This window comes from Semicossyphus pulcher, unplaced genomic scaffold, assembly GCF_022749685.1.
Source record: "Semicossyphus pulcher isolate SPU_LCO1_2020_fin unplaced genomic scaffold, fSemPul1.0.p SCAF_8, whole genome shotgun sequence".
NCBI lineage: Eukaryota > Metazoa > Chordata > Actinopteri > Labriformes > Labridae > Semicossyphus > Semicossyphus pulcher.
The window spans coordinates 19,378,147-19,398,695 of record NW_027211759.1 but is presented as its reverse complement, the minus strand read 5'-3'; the positions used below and the strand labels follow the sequence as shown (position 1 = coordinate 19,398,695).

Below are 20,549 nucleotides of genomic sequence, written 5' to 3'. Positions count from 1 at the left end.
TTTCCATTCGCGGAGAATCTGCGGAGGATTTTGTAGTTTAATGGTCGATTAAAATGTTGAAAAATGTCATAAGTTGAACGTCAGAATTTCACGATAAATTCATTAAATGTCTAATTTTTGTGTAACCAGCTGTCCCACAATATTCAGTTTGCAATCATAGATCAATGTATCAATACAGAGAATAGAAATATTTTGATCTGAGAGGTGAAATCATATTTTTCCTGAAAAAAAGACTCAAATCTAATTGAAATTCTTTGCCATAAATGTGACGAACAAACAGCTGGATGCTCGATTCAACCCTGACACATAGAAAACCCCGCAGCAGCCCCTCACTCGTGTCATGTGGAGCAGAAAGTTGCTCTGAGTCACATGGCCTCCTCTTTAAAATCCACCAACATGTCGTATGTAGCGTAACTATACCCCCCACTCGCACATACACACACAACTCAATTGGGGCCTTTTCAGTGAACAAAAGCAGTACACATCCGTTTGTGCGGGCCGAGTGTGTGAGAATAGGACGGGTGGAAGAGGCTCTTTTGGTGGCTGCACCTGTCCTATTTTATTTGGCTCTAATAAGCAGATAACGGCGTGGGGGGGGAAAAGGACGACAACTGAAGGAGGCGCAGACTCCACCTTCTCCTCGTTTGACTGAAATTAATTAGATCCTCTTTTTAGGTCACGGCTGTGCTCTGCCCTGTGAATATGTTGTCATCAATGTGTTGTTATAGTGTTGTGCTTGTTAAAACTTTCACTAAGAATCTTTGCAGGCAGCAACATGATTTCCTGTTTGGATTACACTTCTTTCTTTTTTTACTTCCTGTCTGAGATGTTTTAATAGAGTGTGACCCTGAGATGTTACTGCCGCCCTGTCCCACACCTGCTCCCAGGTGTCTGCACATTGTGTGTCACTGAGAAGCAGCATCAGCGGTGCCCACGCCTGCGCACTGGTGGAGAAAGTCCTCCTTTTTGCTATCCATGGTGTGGTGAGTAATTCAGCCATAATCCGCCTTTCTCCTCTCCCCTCTTCTTTCCCCTCTCCTCTCCCCCTCTCCTGTGGTTCCATTCATATTCTAATCACAGCTTTCCCTTCTCCAGCTCTCAGGCACTCCATCAGAGCCCTCCCAGCCTCGGGCTTTGCACTTTTACTTCCCCCCCTTTGTGACCGTTCCCTCTTCTCAGAGGCACACCAAAAATAAGGTTGCAAAAAGAGTGCGCAAAAAGGAGAGAACTCCACCAGTAAATTCACACTGGTGTGATTCTGAGTGTTTTTATGTGTGAATGTGTTGACTCTGTGAAAAAGTGATCACAAAGATGGTTTGACGGTGGAAAGAGGTGAGAAATAGATCAAACGAAGCAACAAGTGTCTGCAGGATGTAAAGTGGGGGTTAGAATCAGAAGGAGAGGCAGGAGCGGCGGTTGTGGAGGGATGTATGTTTATATGGAGCTCTGGGGTGTATAAAAACGTATTAAATGCCATAATGGGAGACGGGGAGGCCACAGTGTTAGGACTGCGTAGATCTAAGCCTCTTTTTTTTCGTTGGGAGGGAGCTTTTCTTATTCAAAACAGCCCCACAAAAGACTTCCAGTGAGCCTTGCCACATCCCCATCTGACTTGGGGCCATTCATCAGCCTTCCAAGCCTATCAATGACATGTCCCCATCAGGGCTCCTATAAAATCAGCCCCTTTCCCATGAAACATCAGCAAACATTTTGACGGGTCTGGCTTTCCCCCCGCTGGATTTCTGGAGTCTCTACCCCCCCCCACCCCCTTTTTTCCTCCCTTCTTCCCACCTCCCCCCCACCCTCTCCTCCGCCAAGTCCACCCCTCTGTGGGCGAACCTCAGATCCTCAACATCTCCCGTGACGGGCAGTGGTCACGGAAACACAGAGCGAGCAAAGGGGAGAGAGCCGCTGAGGAGGGGGAAACGTGCACTAAGCCATTTTCTTGGAGGAGCCAGTGTCGTTGATGGGAAGAGGATGCATTGCGGGCTGCTGGAGGAGCCTGATATGGATTCCACAGGTCAGTCTGTGAAACTCTGCTCGCTTTGACTCGTCCGGATGTGCTGAGAAATCTCGCTTCTGTTCGGTGTGAGAGCTTCTGCTGCTGCTGGGAAACTTTCTCTGTCGTTTAGTCAAAGTGTCTGGATGTTGATTTCTTTTTAAACTTTTTTATCACTTATTTAATTTATTAATTTATTCTACAGCTCGTTATGAATGAGTGTGTTTAGACAAACGCTTTATTAGAAGATTTCTAAGAAAGTGACAGAAAATAGTCCGGAAATCTCAAGCTTTGGCTCGAACACGGGGCTTTTTGTTGTCTTTTATTATTTGTTAGTCTAACCAATTAAAACATCTCTATTCATGATTAGGAGGGTAGAAATTATTTCGATCCCCAATAAAAACTGATTAAATTGCACATCATCGTCGACTTTGAGGATGCTATCTGCTGTTTTCTGCTTTTTTCTGTTATTTTATGACCAAAATTTGACAAACTAAAGCTTTTATTAAACTTCCAAACTGAATATGGTGTACAATATTTTGTAATCTGGTAAAAGTGAGAACATAATTTAGTTATCAGAAACATTAATGTCTAATTGTGATTAAAAAAGTTAACAGTTTCTAATCTGCTCAGAACTGGCTGCAGAATTTGTTGCAGGTGATTAAATGTTTAGTTACAGATTTTTTAAATCACTTGCAGTAAGGAGAATAATGTGTAGCATGCAGCTGCAGTAAAGAGTAGTTTATCTCTGAATGTGTGTTGATAAATGAGTGAACACTCGTTCGACTTGCTGATCAAATTTAATCCAATTATTTAGATCCCCAACTTATCTGTTCCTGTGTCAAATGAAGCTTGAGATCTGAGCCTGTGTGGAGAATCAGCTCCACTACAGTGGGTTCACTTTCACATTTACAGGGTTTCAATGTTTCAGGATTTTTAGCACACATAAGCAAAATACTGTCAGAAGACGAAATCAGTTATTCAGCCTTAAAATACACAGTTAAAGGCCTCATGATAAACCGGCAGTAGTTTTAATGTGAAAATTGATAAGCATGGATTAATTAATTAAGACCTTTAATGTGAGCTTCAAATGAACATTTTCAGCACGTGCCGAACGTCGAGGTGAATATTCCTCATCAAGTGTAAACTACTAAAACTTTTAAATATCGTCGACCTCTGAATCCAACAACAGGTCGTCCTGCCAACAGTCTGTCCAAGCAACAACTGCTACGGTGACTGTTGTCAGTCCACATGCAGAAAATAGAAGTTAAACAGGATTTTAAGAAAAATGTGGAGTTTTTATTTTGATTAACAGGTTAGAAATAACTTTTAGGTACTTTATTTTATTCTAAAGTAAAAGTGCACACAGTACTTCCTAGTTACAGTTGCAATAAGAGTCCTTATTCACTAGATTATTTACATTTCTCTGTTCAGGAGTTTAATGTAAAGAAGTAGCTTATTAAAATTTAAAAGAGAAACTCTTTGCAGCACTCACTTCCAGCAGGAGCTGATTAAACATGTTAATTTTCTTCTTATTTAATTGTTAAACATCTTTGTTAGAGCAAATACAAGAATTTGAAACGTCTTTCCCGTCTGTGTGTCGGGCGGTTTCTACATGAAAGCTTTGGTGTTTTGCTGCTGCTCGCTCACAAAAAGAACACCAGTCGAGCTTTTTCTAAGTAGAAATTAAAACAGGACAATGGCCTCTATTCCAGCAGACTGCTTCAGTAATGTGCACAGGCTCTTTTAAGCGAGTGTGTACGCTCGTAGTCTCCTGGGAACAAAGCGGGATTCCTGCCGTCCTGGTGAAAACATCTCAAATAGAGCCATGGCTGCCACTGCTGCCCATACAATCGATTGTTGTCAGCTCGGCCTGTCACATTAGTGACATTTAAAGGTTTCTCTATAGGCCCTGATTTGCACTGTTTATGTAAATACAGCTTTGGTTCTTTTGAAATGAGGCACAAAATGAGTTCACACCACAAAGTTTTTAAATTTTACTTTAAATGAAAATGAATCCCAAAAAAAACGGATAAAAACTGTTTTATTTGCCTTTAATTGATTTAAAAATCTTTTATAATTGCATCATCAGTTCTGTCTGAATATAAACAGCATCAAGTGTTTTTCTGAGTGCTGCTAAGAGGTGTCGTATTAGTGTTGCATTTTGTTTCAACCTTTGGTCCATCGTGTCTCCTTTTAGAGAGTTGGATTGAAAGATGCCTCAACGAGAGTGAGAGCAAGCGATACTCCAGCCACACGTCTCTGGGGAACATGTCCAACGACGAACGTAAGCAGAACGCTGTTACAGCTCCCTGAGGAGTCCTGTGCACTGTTGTTGTGTGGTGTGTTTAATTGTCTATAGTTCAAAGCAACTGTTATTTTGATGTTAATGTTTTGGCATGATTGTGTCGGGCGTGTAGACTTTCACTGGTGCCACATTGTGATGTCTCTTTTTACCTCATGTGAAACAACAAATGTGTTGTTTGTTTGTTTCAGATGAAGAAAAAGAAAACAACAGAGCATCTAAACCACATTCAACACCGGCTACTCTGGAGTGGTAAGTTATCAACAAAGTAGTGTATGTTTTACGTACGTCGTATGTGAACATAAGGTCTAACAGCAGTTATTAAAATGTTGTATTTATGTAAAAGTGATGAAGGCAGTCCTCTAAAAACATATGATCTAATTATTATTTTACCTTAATCCTCCATTCAACAACATAAAACATTAATACCTTTTATAAAATAGAATTATTTGGGAAGATTTAAAATGATGCATGTAGTTATGTTGACTTAATCCTGGTCAGCAGTGGTAACTGGGTGCAGGATTTCCTTCATCATTAATAGTCATGTTAGGTGTAATCGCCGCATTTATTTACGTAGTTTTACACGACGCACAAAGATTACACTACTAACATCAATTTCTCTACAAACTGGTTTCCTGTTTTGGCTTTTTTCTGTCGGTTAAATTAACATTTAAATTGTGTCACTGGACCAAAATCAAATGTGAGTTTTTTTTATTCTAATTTATTATGAACAAAGTTTGTATTTAAAGAGGAAGGAAAATCAAGTGCTGAATTAGTTTATTTGAAATCTTAATTTTGATTATGATTATCTGACCGGATCAGTTTTAAAGTTTTATTTGTCATCACAGGAGATTTTGTTGTATTTCAGAGCAGAGCAGCAGAGACATGTAACACACCTCATATCCTCTGTGTGTGTGAAAAGGAAACCCCACACATGCCTCTACTTCATATGTTCCCGCTTAACAGCCCCATGACCAAAGGCACACCTTACTTTAAATCATTGAATAACCTTTTAAAGACTTAAATGCTGCTGTAGCTGGCCTCATGTCACAGTTCATAGTGAGGTTATTTTTTTCTTCCAACAAAAGTGAAATTTGCTACAAATTTTACCGTCATTTTCACACGGTGTCAACAGCACCACTGTGTACAGCAATACAGAATAATCATTAGTGAATTAACCATCATTAAAGTGCAGTTAATGGAAAATAAAATGTGAACTAACTAAAACATATTAGTTAGCTGTTATTTCACTGAAAATATAAACATATTTCTCTGATGGCTTTAATTCAGAAGGTAGTTCACAGTCTCACTGAAACACAACGACAGCAGCTCCTACAACAACACATTTATAGTAATTACAAATATTGTCCATATGGACAATATTTCTAATTACTATAAATGTGTTGTGCAAATGAATTTGCAACATAAGAGCCATTTATTCAGGACTAAGAAATAAGCTTAGAAAACGCTGAGAAAGGCCCAGACAATATTTTTTATTAACAATGTAACATAGTTTGTCAACTTAGTGAGGGTCCAGACTCTGAACTTCAATCAGTCTGGTGCACCTTCTGACCATCAGAAGTGACCTGATCCATGATGGCTTCCTCTGTTAAAACTTCAGGCATTGGTCTGGGATTTATGAAATGTATGCATCGCTCCTCGTGCTACAAATAAATTTGATATATGAGTGAAGGAGTTGTTATTTAGTTATTCGACTTTGCTTTTGTTTGTGAGTTTTAAACAGATAATTTGCACACATTCAGTTATTGTTGTCAGCTGCAGTGAGCGATTACTTTTGTGGACAATTAGGGGGCAGATATACTCCAAAACAAATGTAAAGCATCACATTGCTGATATACTAATGTGTTATCAGTGTTATAAGTGTTTGTAATGTAAGAGTAATACAGCTCCTTTCAAAAACAAGGTCACGCATTTCTTTACTTTCAGAACTAACAATAGAAAGTCCGATAAAACATCATGAATTCATTGAAACAAAAAACTAGTTTAAAACCACATTTTTGGAAATGCAGTTATAACTTTAGAAAGGCGTGAAATCGAGAATAACAGTGGGAAAAAGCTTTATGGTGACATATAGGCTAGTTGGGTATAATCCACTTAGCAATGAAAATCAGTAATATGACGCATTAGTTACCCCAGGGATGAGAGGCAGGTTGTAAATAAAGGGGACCAAGAATAGACCCCTGTGGGACCCCAGAAATAAGAGATGAAACCACCCAGAGCTACATCGCTCTTGATTCTTTTAGAGACACTGACAGAGACAGACAGTTTCTCATTGTGATCTTTAGTACCAGAAACCCTTTCACATAACAGGTGTTGATTTTATTAAATGATAATATGTAACATTTCGCTTACTGGACATTTAAATAGTTAATGAGTCATTACAATGAAAACCAATTAAACAGCAACGTGGCAAAAAACACTATTAACTCGACATTCAAATAACTTAAACCAGGTAGACGCAGTAATACAAGACTACACAAAAAACAAGACAAGAGTAAAGTAATACAACCTGTTATGTTGGAAAAACCAACAAAAAAATGAGTTGATTTTATTCAACATTTTGCTCCATCAGGAAATGATCTTGTCTAGTACACGTGTTCCCATAGGGGCAGGTTTGATGTCTGTGTTACTGAGATATCAGCGATATCTGGGTTGTCATGATTAGAGTCTGCTGAAGATGTAACATGCAAAGTTGTGTCCTGCAGAACATTTACTAACAGCTCTGTCCTGCTATCATTAAATCCAGTTGCAGTTTGTCCGTAGTGCACGCTGTTGGTGCAAACTGTAGTGCATGTAAATGTTGATGCTTTATATTGTCGCATGTGATGTGATTTCTGTATAAATCATCAAATAGTCCTATTAGACTGCATTTATGGGTTTAAACTTTCGCTCTGGATTTTCCCATTTTCATTCACAGGCTAGAAGAGAACTATGAGATAGCTGAAGGTGTGTGTATCCCCAGAAGTGCCCTCTATATGCATTACCTAGACTTCAGTGAGAAGCACGACACGCAGCCTGTGAACGCAGCCAGCTTTGGAAAGGTAAGAAGCAGAGACGAAGGCACCTCATCATTCTCACACGTGTCCAGTTTGACATCCTCAAATGAAACACTTTTGTTTGGTCAGTCTGTAGTCGGTGTACTGAGGAGGCTTTTGAAGGTTTTAATGCACATTTACACACAAGATTATAATGAGCAACGTTTGGGTGTTGCATCCCTTAATAAATCAATAACTTGACCCCAGCCATCAGCATCAGGGCTCATCAGCCATCATGCCTGGGTTGGTTCTGTGCGGCTCTGGCTGCTGTTGAAGTAATATCTGCTGCAACTCAGTGTGAAGCAGGCAAAGCTCCGCGGTCGTTCACTGAACACATAATCTAGAGCCAAAGGAGATGTGCTTTCGTCTGTTCCCACAACCCCAAGGAGTTCCTCAGCCTTCCTACCCCCAGCCATCCTCTGTACCCTGGACTCCGGCCCCAACCCCCCAACCCGGCCCTCCCCCGCCCCTCGGCAGCTCCTGTCGGAAGATATTGAAAAAGAGAAGGGGCCTGGATTAATGTGTAATTAAAGGAAATTTGGAAGGGTGAGATGTTGCGGAATGTTAGATCAGTGGCTGGAGCAGTGTGGGGTGTCCTTTAGGAAGGCTTCATTGATTCAGGACAAAAAAACGAGAGAGGGCCCGGACTGCCTCCCTGTCTGCTCATTTATCAAGCGGGGCCTGACAGAAACTTCACAGCTTGGCCTCTTTTTTCATCCCACACAATGGAGAGCTACACTGTTTGCTAAAGTTTCTGCACCAGGAGCTGGACCAAGGAGCCAATCTCTTTGGACAAAAAGAGAGGAAAGGAAGAAGGAGGGAGAGGAGAGGAGGAGGAGAGAGGACGGTGGGAGGACAGATGAAGGGAGACTGTTGATATAAGGAGAAAGCAAAGTAATACAACCCTGGATGTCATAAATGGATGGCGCTTTTTTCCTTACAGACCTCCCTGTTGATACAGCTATGAGACCTTCATGTTCTTCTCCTGACAGAGGACGGAGGAAACTGTACGACTGCAGAATGTCCTGTGACGCAAAGTGTAGATTATTAGTTTAATAAACCCTTTTTCTGCTGTACAGTATTTTAATCATGCACAAGTTTCTATTGAAACGATCTTATTTTCTACTTTCTTATTGTTCGTACATGACAATGAATAATAAACGTCTCTCTGTAGGAACGGCACCTTGATAACTTTTCTCTTTTACCATGAACAGATCATAAGGCAACAGTTTCCAGCGTTAACCACCAGAAGATTGGGGACCAGAGGGCAGTCCAAGTAAGTAGATTTGGTCATAAACTACTTACATACTTATATTTATAAAACCTCCAACCCAGACGACATGCAGCGAGCACACGCAGAATTACTGCATCGGATGACAGCGCTAAACTACTATTCATGTTGGGAAGTTTCAACAAAGATCTCAAATACATAAATAAATACAAATGAATTTAAAACAAATGTTATGAATGTATATGTAAAAAAACATCTCTTTTTATATAAAATCTTTGTCAGGCTCTCCAAGGTGTTCCCAGATGTAAACTCTCACCTGCCTCCTTAGCGCGCTTATTCTGGCTATGTCCAAATCTATCCACTTATTGGAATTCAATCTTCCAAACACAATCTGTAAAATGAGCTGATCCTGCGATAGCTATTTTAGGCACAGCAGGAGAAATAAACAAAGAACCTTTCTGCAACTAAACTCAGAATAACGAAAGTTGTAACGCAAGGAGATCGATCCTCCTCCATTGGACGACGCCTCATTCACCTAGCTGGACTCAGCGGCTGAGAGATGTGATGCAGCATCTCAAGCTTGAAAAATCGAGATTGAGAATTTTGAGAAAACATGGAAACCAGTTATAGATTATATTAACGTTAAGCTTAACCCCCTCAGCCAGCCAAATGCAACCTCACAGGAGGTCACACCTACGTATCACCCTTAATCAATCTGAGCGCAGCATCTTGAAAAAAGTCTTACTCTCTTATTTTGCCCACCTGCCCTTTTAATATATATTTTATAAACAGTATATATTTTCTTTTTAATTATTATAATTTCTATTTTGTATGTATGTCTGTCTGATCATTTCTCTTTCAGTTGACTGGTTTTCTTTCTCTTGCCTGTTATACGGCTGTCTTGCTAAAAAACAAAAACAAAAATGTTAAAAAAAATCTTTGTGAATTGTATTTCTTTCACAGTTTTCTAAAGGGTCTAATGATCCCACTCGTCCTTAAACGATGCTTTTCTCCCATTCACTTTCAGGTACCACTACTACGGCATAGCGGTGAAGGAGTCCTCTCAGTATTATGACGTGATGTACTCCAAAAAGGGAGCGGCGTGGGTGAACGAGACGGGGAAGAAAGAGGTCACGAAGCAAACAGTGGCGTATTCACCGCGCTCCAAACTGGGGACGCTCCTGCCAGAGTTTCCAAATGTCAAAGACCTAAATTTGCCCGCCAGCCTGCCAGAAGAGAGGGTAAACAGGAGTTTTAAAAGTCCATCCTTACAGCCCCTCCCTCCTCCCACCTCTCCTAAACCATCTCACCATCTCGCACCCCCTCTGGCTCCAGCCTTTTATCTGCCCCGGGACCTTCACTGGGTTTGCATTTAGAGAAGGACCTTGAGGATTTATATGCTGGCTCCTCACTAACTCTTAATCTTTTGGGGGAGATAATAAGATCTAGCAATGGACAAAGGACAGGCACTAGCTGTCCGGCTTTTAAAGAGGGGCCATGATTTTAAATGGTTTGTGTTCTGCTGATCTCTAAAGCTTGTTTTATATTACTCCGCTCCAGCCTAGACCTGTTACATGTATTTATTGGTTCACATGCTTTGTGCAAGATTTATTCTCTTGTTTTTCTACCACTTTTTTTTTTTTAAAAGTTCCCAAAAGAGAAAAAAGCGTTTAAGTTTGTAACGCAGTTATTTTAAAACTCTGTTGTCCACAGGTGTCAACCTTCATCATGATGTACAGGACGCACTGTCAGAGGATACTGGACACTGTTATCAGAGCCAACTTCGATGAGGCATGCTTCCTTCTTTTGTTTCACAGATTACACATAAAAGTCTGCTTTATTTGACGTTGAACTTTTATTTCCTCATATTGAATGTTATTCTTCGTGCGGTGCTTTCAGGTCCAAAGCTTCTTGCTGCACTTCTGGCAGGGCATGCCCCCCCACATGCTGCCTGTCCTCGGTTCCCCGACGGTGGTGAACATAGTCGGTGTGTGCGACTCCATCCTCTACAAGGCCATCTCCGGGGTGCTGATGCCCACCGTCCTGCAAGCACTGCCTGATAGGTGAGCGCATGTTCTAACCTTTACTCTTCAAATGAGCAAATGTGCTGTCACTAAAACCCGACAGGACGTGTGTGGTCTGATAGGATAGTTTGTGCAAACCTGCAGTGTGCATGAAAGCTGCTGTCAGAAGGATCATTTGGTTAAGAGAATTAAACAAACTTCAAAGGTGTATAGACTTCTTACAGTACTTTACATTTAACTGTGTGCTGCTATATAAGCTGTATAAATCAGTGTGTGAACTAAAAGTGCTTTAGCACATCTCTTCTATGATCTGCACACACATCAGTGAGGTTCACTTAAATTAAATTATTAAGTTAAAGGGTTTGCAGCAACATTTTGTATGTTCAGCCTGTAACAGGGTTTGGAGAATATAATTACATGTATTCACACATTTTTGTGGCAAAAGGCCGTAAATTATCGAACTTATAAAAGTTTGTTCTTTGAGCTTTGAAACAACATTTTACTGGATTTGTCTGCAGGTTTTTTCAGCATCGTTGGTTTAGACCAAAAAAATAATCATCTTTTTAAAACAATGATCAGCATAGTAAGTCATATAATGAATATATGTCAGTTGCTGCTTTAATTAATATCGTTCCTGTTTTCCCTCCTCCGCACAGTTTGACTCAGGTTATTCGTAAATTTGCCAAACAGCTCGATGAGTGGCTGAAAATTGCACTTCACGACCTTCCTGAAAACCTGAGGAACATCAAATTTGAACGTGGGTATAAAATCCTCCTCTGGTCATCATGTGTGACGATGACGCTCGCAGGCTTAACCTTATTTCTTGTTTGTTTGCAGTGTCCAGGAGGTTTTCTCAGGTTCTAAAGCGGCAAACTTCATTAAACCATCTCTGTCAGGTGCCCGTCACGTACTGAATGTTCTTTTAATAAAATCCATATGAACAAACAGCTGATAAGAGATATGGGTATGCTTGTGTGAGTAATATTGTTGATTTATCTGTCCCCAGGCATCGCGGACTGTGATAAACAGTGCCGACATCACCTTTCAAATGCTGGAGGACTGGAGGAATGTGGACTTGAACAGCATCACCAAGCAGACACTTTACACCATGGAGGACTCACAAGAGGAGCACAGGCAGCTTATTATCCACTGTAAGGTTCCACTTTAACACAAGCAGAGAGTTACACTTTACTCAGCACACACAGGGGGACAATCATTCCCACGACCAGCAGAGTCAAAGCGTTAATGATGAAGAGCAAAAGGTTAAACAAGTTCACTCTCCGCTGAAACACCCCCGTGGAGCATCTCCGAGTCACCCGGCCCCGCTCCTCTAAGTCGGTCCTGACGGGGTCGAAGGTCACAGAAGATGTTTTGCAACCTGATGTTTTAAAAGATGTAAAAATATGATGTAACCTGACCTGTCCGCATCTGCCGTCACAGTGTATCAGGAGTTTGACCGTCTACTGGAGGAGCAGTCTCCCATCGAGGCGTACATCGAGTGGCTGGACTCCATGGTGGACCGCTGTGTCGTCAAGGTCAGAGAGCAAACCCTTTGTTTAGTTTCTTTCACACAAGAATACAAAAATAGAAAGCTTGTAAAGAAAATATAAACGTGTGGGTGTGGCAGAAACATGTAAATGGCTTATATGAAAAACAAACCCAAAAGATGTATAAACATTACAACACAATACAACCTAAATATTAGGGTTCACGTATGAAAAAGTGAAGATTTTTTAGAAATGGAAAGAAGCCAGAGACGTTGCCGTACCATGTTAAGACCAACAGTTTTTTATTGTGGTCATTAGTGTTCAAAATGATATGTTTGAAGTCTTTTTGACACAGAGAAATTCATTACATTAGCAGTTTCATCTCCCCTATAATTGTTTTTTTCAGTCATGGGTGTTAAGACCTTGCCTGACTCAGCATTTTTGAGTAAAGTGTCTCTTCACGTTCCTAAGGTGTCGTTTATATAGTTATTTAATATCAGGAAGTTGTTTAAAGTAAATGTTTGAAGTGTTTGTGCAGCAGAAGTCAAATCATTTTGCCCTCAGGAGACACCTGCTGCTGAAGCCCACTCGTCTCTGCGCCTCTTTCTTCCACACAGGCACTTAGGTTGCAATCCTCCCAGTTAATGATGTCTTCAAGCTTCCCATTTGCGTCCATTATGTGCCAGATATTGGCTTGTAAAATTTGGTCGCCCTGGCAACGTCTTGGACTGCGCAGACAATGGTTCAATAGGAAGGCGTGTCCCCGGGGGCAAATTAAATAGTTGACTTGTTGACATGTTTTTCGTTCCTGAGGGTTAAGCCCCAACGCGGACCCAGGGGTTAATTCTACCCCGGCATCCCGACCCTTCCCCCTCTTTTCTCATGGAAATGTTCTCTGTAGGTGGCAGGGAAGAGGCCCGGGTGCCTGAAGAAGGTGGCCCAACAGTTCCTGCTGATGTGGTCGTGTTTCGGTACCAGAGTCATCCGGGATATGACCCTCCACAGCGCGCCCAGCTTTGGTGAGCCGCTAATGCTTTGTCATCCTTACTCTAGGCAACAGACAGGAAGTACACACGTTTGACAAGTCTGGATGAGCGTACAGGAAGGTTATTTATGGTTTATATAAAGCGAGGGCTGTGATGGAAAAAAAAGCCGTCACGGTTGTCAGAAAGTAAACCTAATTTGTTACATTTCTAACAGACCATGTTATGAAGGAACTTTAAATCAAATCCGCCACAATAAAAGCTCCCGTCCTATAACACAACTCATGTTATCTTTAGAGATGCACAATTTACAAAAAAGTCCCGCCCTTAAATCAGCATATTCTAAGTATGAAACATGAAATCGACTTTGTCTTTAATTTCACCAAATCAAATCGCATAAACTCTTCGTCTTTATTTTCAAGGAGAACAAAAAACCTGCCTGTTTCTGACGGTGGTAACCGTGGAAACCAGGATCTTTAACTTTGGTAATGTAGCTGCATTTGGGACAGAATTGAGTTGTTTTCATCAGGCGACGTGTTTATAATGTAGATAACTTTACATCCATGGACCATCAATGCTTACGTAAGTAATTTGCGCTGAGCATCTTAAATATTACCCTGTTACCTGGACCATAACAAAACAAGCTCAAAATATCTCTTCCTCTCACACCTCTGTAGATTCCTCTACGGCATGAACTTAAAGTCTAAACTAAGGACAGGAGAAACAAGTAAACTGGCTGCTTTAATAGCTTGTTGTGCACAACAAGGATTGCAATAAGTGAAGAGTAGTAAAAATCAAAGAAAGGAAGATGGCTTCTCTTTCCTCTCCTTGTGTCTGTGAATATCAAAGACACAGCTGGTTGCAGTGTTTTGATAAAGCAGGTCTCTGTGCACAAACAGCTTATTAACAAAAGCCGGCCCTCCCCTCTCCTGATGTGTTTGCTGTCTTTTCCATTTTATGACCGGTCACTATTACACCCCGCTCCCCTGAATAGCCACAAGTGTTTATTATGCGCACTGCGGCCACAGCGACCGGCACAATGACACAATTGTGACGCTCCCTCACATGCCAAGGTCCCATCTTCCGTGCGACCCCGGGGTCAGCGGACATATTTCTGCCACTGAGTCTGAACACGGAAAAAACACACTTGCTTCTTTTTTAATAACAGATGCCCTCCTGTCAGTCTGCAGGATGTGATGTCATCACTCGGATGCTTTTAGAAACGCTTAATGGCCGACATCATTTATGTCCTCATCCATGTTAATGCGTCACATTTTAATACTTCCTCCTAGTGTTTGGTAAAAATAACACGTCTTCCTCCCGTCTGTCTGCGCAGGCTCCTTCCACCTGATCCACCTCATGTTTGATGACTACGTGCTTTACCTGCTGGAGTCCCTGCACTGCCAGGAGAGGGCCAACGAACTCATGAGGGCCATGAAGGGAGAAGGCAGCACAGGTGAGATCATGACAGGAGGTCTAACCGATAAGTCATGACAGAGCAGCTGCAAAATGTCTGCAGCAGGAGATACGAAGATTGTGTTACTGAAGATTTTCAAGAATTATATTGTTTTGTTTGTTTTAATTGTGTTGTCTCAGTGATTGTGATGATTTTCTGCTTTTCTTTAATTCAAGTAGAAACAAACTAAACAGACTTTTGGACTGTTGTCGGACAAAACGAGAACAAATTGAAGGCATCACTTTGGGCTGTAGGAAACAATAATGTGCATATTCATTATATTTCTTTATTGTATTAATTTCTTTATTTCATTTCTTTCCTCTGTCGACGCCTTCAGCAGAGAGAGAGGAGGAATTCACCATGACTGAAACCACCCCCACCTCTCCGTCTCCAGCATCCTTCTCTCCCGCTCGCTCCGTCCACTCTGTGGGCGTCTCCTCGGCCAGCTCCCCCACAGCGGCCGTGTCCCCCGAGTACGCCGGCGTCACCCCCACCACAGGTGAGACAGTCGCTCTCAGATATCTTCAACAACTTCTGAGCACATGTAGTTCCTCTGCGCCAACACATGTGTCTCTGTGTGTGTATATGTGTCTGCCAGGCGCTGTTCAGTCATATACCTGGTCCCTTACATACACAGTGACAACAGCAGGCGGCTCCGCTCCAGAGGCCGGCCAGCAGCTGTCCTGTATGAGGAACAGCGCTCCAGTCCCTCCTCCGTCCTCCGCTCACCGGATGCCCGTTTACACGCACAGAGAGGAGCATGGGTATTTATGATTTTAGTATCTAAATCCGTTTTTAAGGCAGTTTGAAACACTTACATTTCTCTGAATGAACTTGTTAACTCTATTGTAGGTACACTGGTAGCTACAACTACGGCAGCTACGCCAACCAGCATCCTCACTCCATCCAGAGCCAGTATCCCAGTCTGGCCCATGAGTCGACGATCCCACCCCCCCTCCACTACTCCACCTACCACCGCTCGTCTGCACAGGTCAGTCCCGGGCACCCAGCGACTGGGGTTCATGTTGTTTTAGAAGATATCACCTCAAGAGATATATAGATAGATAAATATATAAAACAAAAGTTGACACTAAGCGAGCTAGAACTAAAGTGAGGCTTGATAGGTGACAAACGGTAGAGGATGAGCTACTGTTTATAGACTGACACTTATGTACGTGAAACTTCAAAAGTAATGTGCGAGAAAAGAAAAAATGAAACATACAGAAGTATTATTGATAAAAGTGACTTACAATCATAACCAATCAGAGCGCCATGTGTTGATTGTTATTATTTTTAGTGATACATAACCAGTGATTTGTATTTTATAGTTAACATATTTCAACAAATTATTTATGTTGTAGTTTTTCTGCTAAACATAATGAGCTAAAAAGGTCAATATTTCCCTGCGAAACGTAGTGCAGGAAAAGTATAAAGAGATAGAGAGATATAGAATAAAGATCCTAAAACTGATCCTGAGAAGAGTACGAGTATGCAGTGAGAACGGCGTACAGTGAGTGTAACATTAGTCATTCAACGAAAACAAAATCGATTTGATGTTTTGTTGCGATGATGTGTATAAAAATGAGAGTGTGTGTGTGTGTCTGAACTGTATGCAAACTGCATTCATCCTCAAACACAGAGCAACATGCAGCGTTAAACCTGAACCGTCCTTAAAAGAGAGCAAACAGAAGATTTAAACGTGAGGGGAAAAAAACGTGTTAAGATGAGGCGTCGCTGATGTTACAGCTCGTGTAGCGACTGGTGTGAGTTTACTCTTTTGATGGTAATTTCCTGTCAAGGGCCCTCCAGCCTCCGCTGGCTTTATAGTGGGAGGAGCTCAGCTGGGCCTCAGCGGTCGCAGTGTTTCTAAAAGTCCCAGAATCACCCTCTCAACGCAGCGGAAGCAGACAGTGAAAGGTGGCTCGGCCTGGGCCAAGAGGGGCCCTGCTCCGTTACTCCTCTTTCCAGCTCTCAATAGTCTCTTCATCTGTGTGAGCCGGTGGCCACAGAGCAGGGCAAGGGGGCGTTTATTAAAATATTGTTATTCAATGGTGTCTTTTCTGCCTGTGAACAAGAGGCAGCTGAGCCGCCTGTTCTGCTCTCTGACCTGCACTGACTGTCTTTTTCCATGCCGTGATCCCTCATAAAGGAGGCGACTGTCGTGTTTATATTTAGTGTGAAAAGAGAAAAGGGTCCTACTTCCACTTTTTTTTTTAAGCCTGTCTGAGATAAATCGGGCACAATGCCTGCGCTCTGTCCGTGTTAGAGGTTTGGGACGCAGCCGAGATGAACAGAAAAACTTCCTCGGATCCCATCTGTTCAACACGTTCTTGTCAACAGGCAGATTTAGTCTTGATGCTTGGGTTCAGTCACCATGGGCAACAAAAATAACAGGAAAAAAACACTTTTTCAGCTGATGTCTAATTTTCTTAAGTGGCTTAATTTTCTATTTTGACCACTGTGGTGCAACTCGTGAAGCAATTTCCCCTGACAGGAAATTACCATCAGCAGGGTCAGTTCACACCCAGCACACGGCTGATATCAGCTCCCTGTGAGGACGCGGAGGTCAGGACTCTGTAGATCTTAATATACTGTAATTATAAAGTTACACATGGAGGGTCACAGCTGTCCTTATGAGTACTTTTTATCAGTATGTTTAACTTTGAATACCTCGGGTCACTCTGTAGCTCACCTGGGGGAGTGTGCCCCCATCTCCTCTCTCTTTATTTCCCACATTTCCTGTCACTCGTCAGCTTTACCTGCCAATACAGAAAAAGAATCTACTTCCACACCAAATAACAAATAAAGACTTATTATTTCTCCACCAGTTTATTCCCGACATAATGGAGAAGCCACTATTTGACCTTTTGCCTATTCATTGTTCTTTATGCGTGTCTCACTGATGACCACATCACTTCTTTCCTTCCCACAGTACCAACTCAACGGCCAGATGTCTCGAATGGAGCCTTGCTTGATGGGCAGCACTCCTCGGTTACACCCTGCACCTGTCGCCCCCCGGTGGCCAGATGTGTCACCGGCTAACAGCTGTTACACCAGCCCGCCTATGCATTCATCCCGCTACGCCACCTCCGGGGACATGTACTCTCCTCTGGGCCCGCGCAGGAACTCAGAGTACGAACACTCGCAGCATTTCCCCGGCTTCGCCTACATCAACGGAGAGGCCACCACAGGCTGGGCCAAATAGCTCCATGTTGATGCAAATTGTCTGAACACTTCCAATCATGTACATGAAGAGACAGGAGGAGCAGATAGAGGAGTATACCAATGCAAGGTATTATGAATCATGATAAGGACGTATGGACAATTCAAAAATACCCCGATGATTGTTGTGTAATTTGTGCAGAGGTTAAGTTTAATTTCTCCAACGATCGATGTTTTTGCTCACTGCTGAGGGAGAAATATCCGTTCAAATCATGTAGAGTGTCAAAACTTGCAGCAAAATCAAAAGAGTGCAATGCTGCTGCCAAGCTGTGCCTTTGTTTTAAGGAATGTAAACCTCTGCCAGTTTCCCTCATCAGTCTCACAACTCAGCGCACAGATCATCCCACCGACCCTCAGTCTGTTTTATGACTGAAGCATCAGTGTGCTGTTAGCCGTCGCTGACGCCCGTACAATCTCAGTGACACCGCTGTCTCCTCCTGCTGCTCCGCACCGCGCAGCATCTTGCCGTGGGCTCGTCACAGCTGCAGGATGTGGATGAACTGAACTGCCTTAACGCTCTTTTGGACACCAGTTACACACTGTGGCACAAAGCCAAAACATCACAAGACACACAAACTCATGAAAAGCCCTGAGTGGTGTGTTTAGGTGTCTTCATGTTGGATAGTTTTTTTTAATGATTGAATGCTGTGACTCAAAAACAACTGTGCGAGATATAAATATATATATATAGTATGTATTTTCTGTAACTTTGTAACATGGTGTATCCTTTATTTTCTATGTTACAATTGGTACTTTGTTCTCTGTTTTGTATGGTTAGTAAAGACGCATTAACCTAGGGTTGTGTGTTTTATAATGCACTCAAAGCTACTGAGGACCTATTACCCTATGGGTATTTATAAAAAAGGAGAATATCAAAGTGTACAGTAACATGAAGTCTAGTCACTTTTCTGTAAATAAAAGCACTGGGAACTGTCTGTGGTAACTGTTAAACTATCACAGCTCATACTGATGTGTATGTGGGGAAAATGTGCCACATAAATAATTTCACAATTTCAAACAGTGAGTCCTCTTTGTCAAACTGTCTTCTTCATTCAGTTCTGTCTTCATCCTTTCAGTTTAAAAGTCCACATCATCACACACAGAAATGTTTTGTAAAGATAAAAACAGGTTGTCTTATTTCGGCAGTCATTGGTTAAAAAAGTATAGATTATTTTAGGTAGATTTCCCTAAATATTGATTTATTTATGATTACTGACATGCGTTGCCTTTTAAAAATCCATCTCTCCCCTCAACAATTCCCCCAAATACCCGGCTTCCACTTTGATGTTGGAAAAGATTTTCTGAGGTCGTCTGAGCTGAGTTTTACTTCTCCCTCCATGTGGTGACAACACAGTGGGGGGTTGGGCCACTAACACAAGGGCCACACTGCAGAAAGAATTACATTTCTATAGAGAGAATGTCCTGCTGTGCTGGGGTCATTGCACCTCAGTCCCGTAACCTTTGACCTCCGACCCCCGCGGAGGTTTGTGTTTATTGGAACATAGATCCTCTGTTGTGTCTCCACAAAATCATGCAGGACTCACAACTGAGTCTTTCAATGCATAAAAACCTGTTAAGAGCAACATAAAAAAATGACGACCCACTAATGTGACTGCATCAGCTGACCTGAGTGTCAATATCAATATCCGCTGAAGATTCCAGAGTGAGATGGCTGATCCTGGGTGTGCAGGACGACATCGCTGTCAGCAACGTGTGCTGACAGATCAAGCACAGCTTATACAGTATATACAGCTTATACACTTTTAAAGAAGTGTATAACATGTTGATTCAACTATATCTAATATAAATCCAAAACTAACAGAACAGTTACAGAAAAATATTTAAGTCTCTAACTTGGTTAAATATTTTAAATAAATATATCAGTATATGACAAAAACAGACATTACAAAGTAAATTCACATGCTGGAATTCATTTTTCATCCTAAAAATATTCCTGTTCAGGGTCATGAAGGGAAAATGATCCCTGAGAACATCAGCTATGATTTTCTTATACATGTGCATGTCTTCATCTTTACAAGAGTGCAAACATCAAAGTATCCCACAATTTGATCATGTTACAGCCTCAAATTTAAATCAAATTAATCAGGTTTCTATGTTATACATAAACACCAAATAGTAATTTTCAAGGATGGGTGGAGAGGGAGTTCGGTACATTGTTTTGTAAATTATTCACAAATAAAAGTATGAAAAACTTTGAGTGTACATGAATTCTTCACTGTTAAACCCCTCACTAAGATCAGATATGAGCCATATCCTTTATAAGTCATATATAATACACAATGTTTCATAGAAATATACCTGTTCCTTGTGCCATGAGACTAACATTTAATGTTTTAACCCATAAAACGCTTTCATCTCCACGGTGAAAGAAGGCGAAGGCAGAATCATGCTGTGGGGAAACTTTCAACAGCAGCTAATGGGAAAGTGGTTCAGGATAGAGGATAGGTTGATGGATTTACATACAGGACAACAGGACAATTCTGTTTCAGTCTGCATGAGACTTGAGCTTGGGACAGAGGTCCACCTTCCAGCAGAACAACAGATCCAAGAATATTATTTGTGGATCAAAGCCCAAAGAAATCAATTTGAATAACATATTGTAACACTGCAAAATGTGAAAAGGTGAGTTCTTTTGCAAGGTACTGATCCTGATCCCAGTTATTGACATAAAAAGTTATGTGAAGAAATCACTGAATTTTTACCTCCTTCATTTCCACATCGCAGATTTTTAACCAGAAAGGATAAAACACTTTTCCTTTAAATAG

General features: G+C 41.5%; 1 protein-coding gene across 3 annotated transcripts; it reads left to right on the top strand.

The window, feature by feature from the left end:
• Positions 1–210: 210 nt before the first annotated feature.
• rfx4 (regulatory factor X, 4) lies at positions 211–18,749 on the top strand. Of its 3 annotated transcripts, none has more exons than XM_069685943.1 (19): positions 211–983; positions 1,096–2,020; positions 4,200–4,286; positions 4,496–4,556; positions 7,243–7,366; positions 8,575–8,636; positions 9,619–9,832; positions 10,305–10,382; positions 10,491–10,654; positions 11,272–11,372; positions 11,453–11,511; positions 11,622–11,766; positions 12,056–12,150; positions 13,004–13,121; positions 14,422–14,541; positions 14,882–15,040; positions 15,140–15,305; positions 15,394–15,532; positions 17,474–18,749. In XM_069685943.1, the coding sequence occupies exons 2-19, from the start codon at positions 1,978–1,980 to the stop codon at positions 17,744–17,746; spliced, it is 2,208 nt and encodes a 735-aa protein (XP_069542044.1). In that variant the 5' UTR covers positions 211–983; positions 1,096–1,977; the 3' UTR covers positions 17,747–18,749. The 3 variants fall into 3 exon arrangements, with proteins under 3 accessions (XP_069542044.1, XP_069542045.1, XP_069542043.1); XM_069685944.1 differs by having other exon boundaries at positions 14,879–15,040; positions 15,179–15,305; XM_069685942.1 differs by having other exon boundaries at positions 14,879–15,040.
• Positions 18,750–20,549: the final 1,800 nt, after the last annotated feature.

Bases quoted from the DNA above. Each gene is read 5' to 3' on its own strand.
- rfx4 (XM_069685942.1), top strand. From the start codon at position 1,978: ATGCATTGCGGGCTGCTGGAGGAGCCTGATATGGATTCCACAG. The intron at 7,367-8,574 runs GTAAGAAGCAGA...TACCATGAACAG, and splicing joins ACGCAGCCAGCTTTGGAAAG to ATCATAAGGCAACAGTTTCC. The intron at 9,833-10,304 runs GTAAACAGGAGT...TGTTGTCCACAG, and splicing joins CCAGCCTGCCAGAAGAGAGG to GTGTCAACCTTCATCATGAT.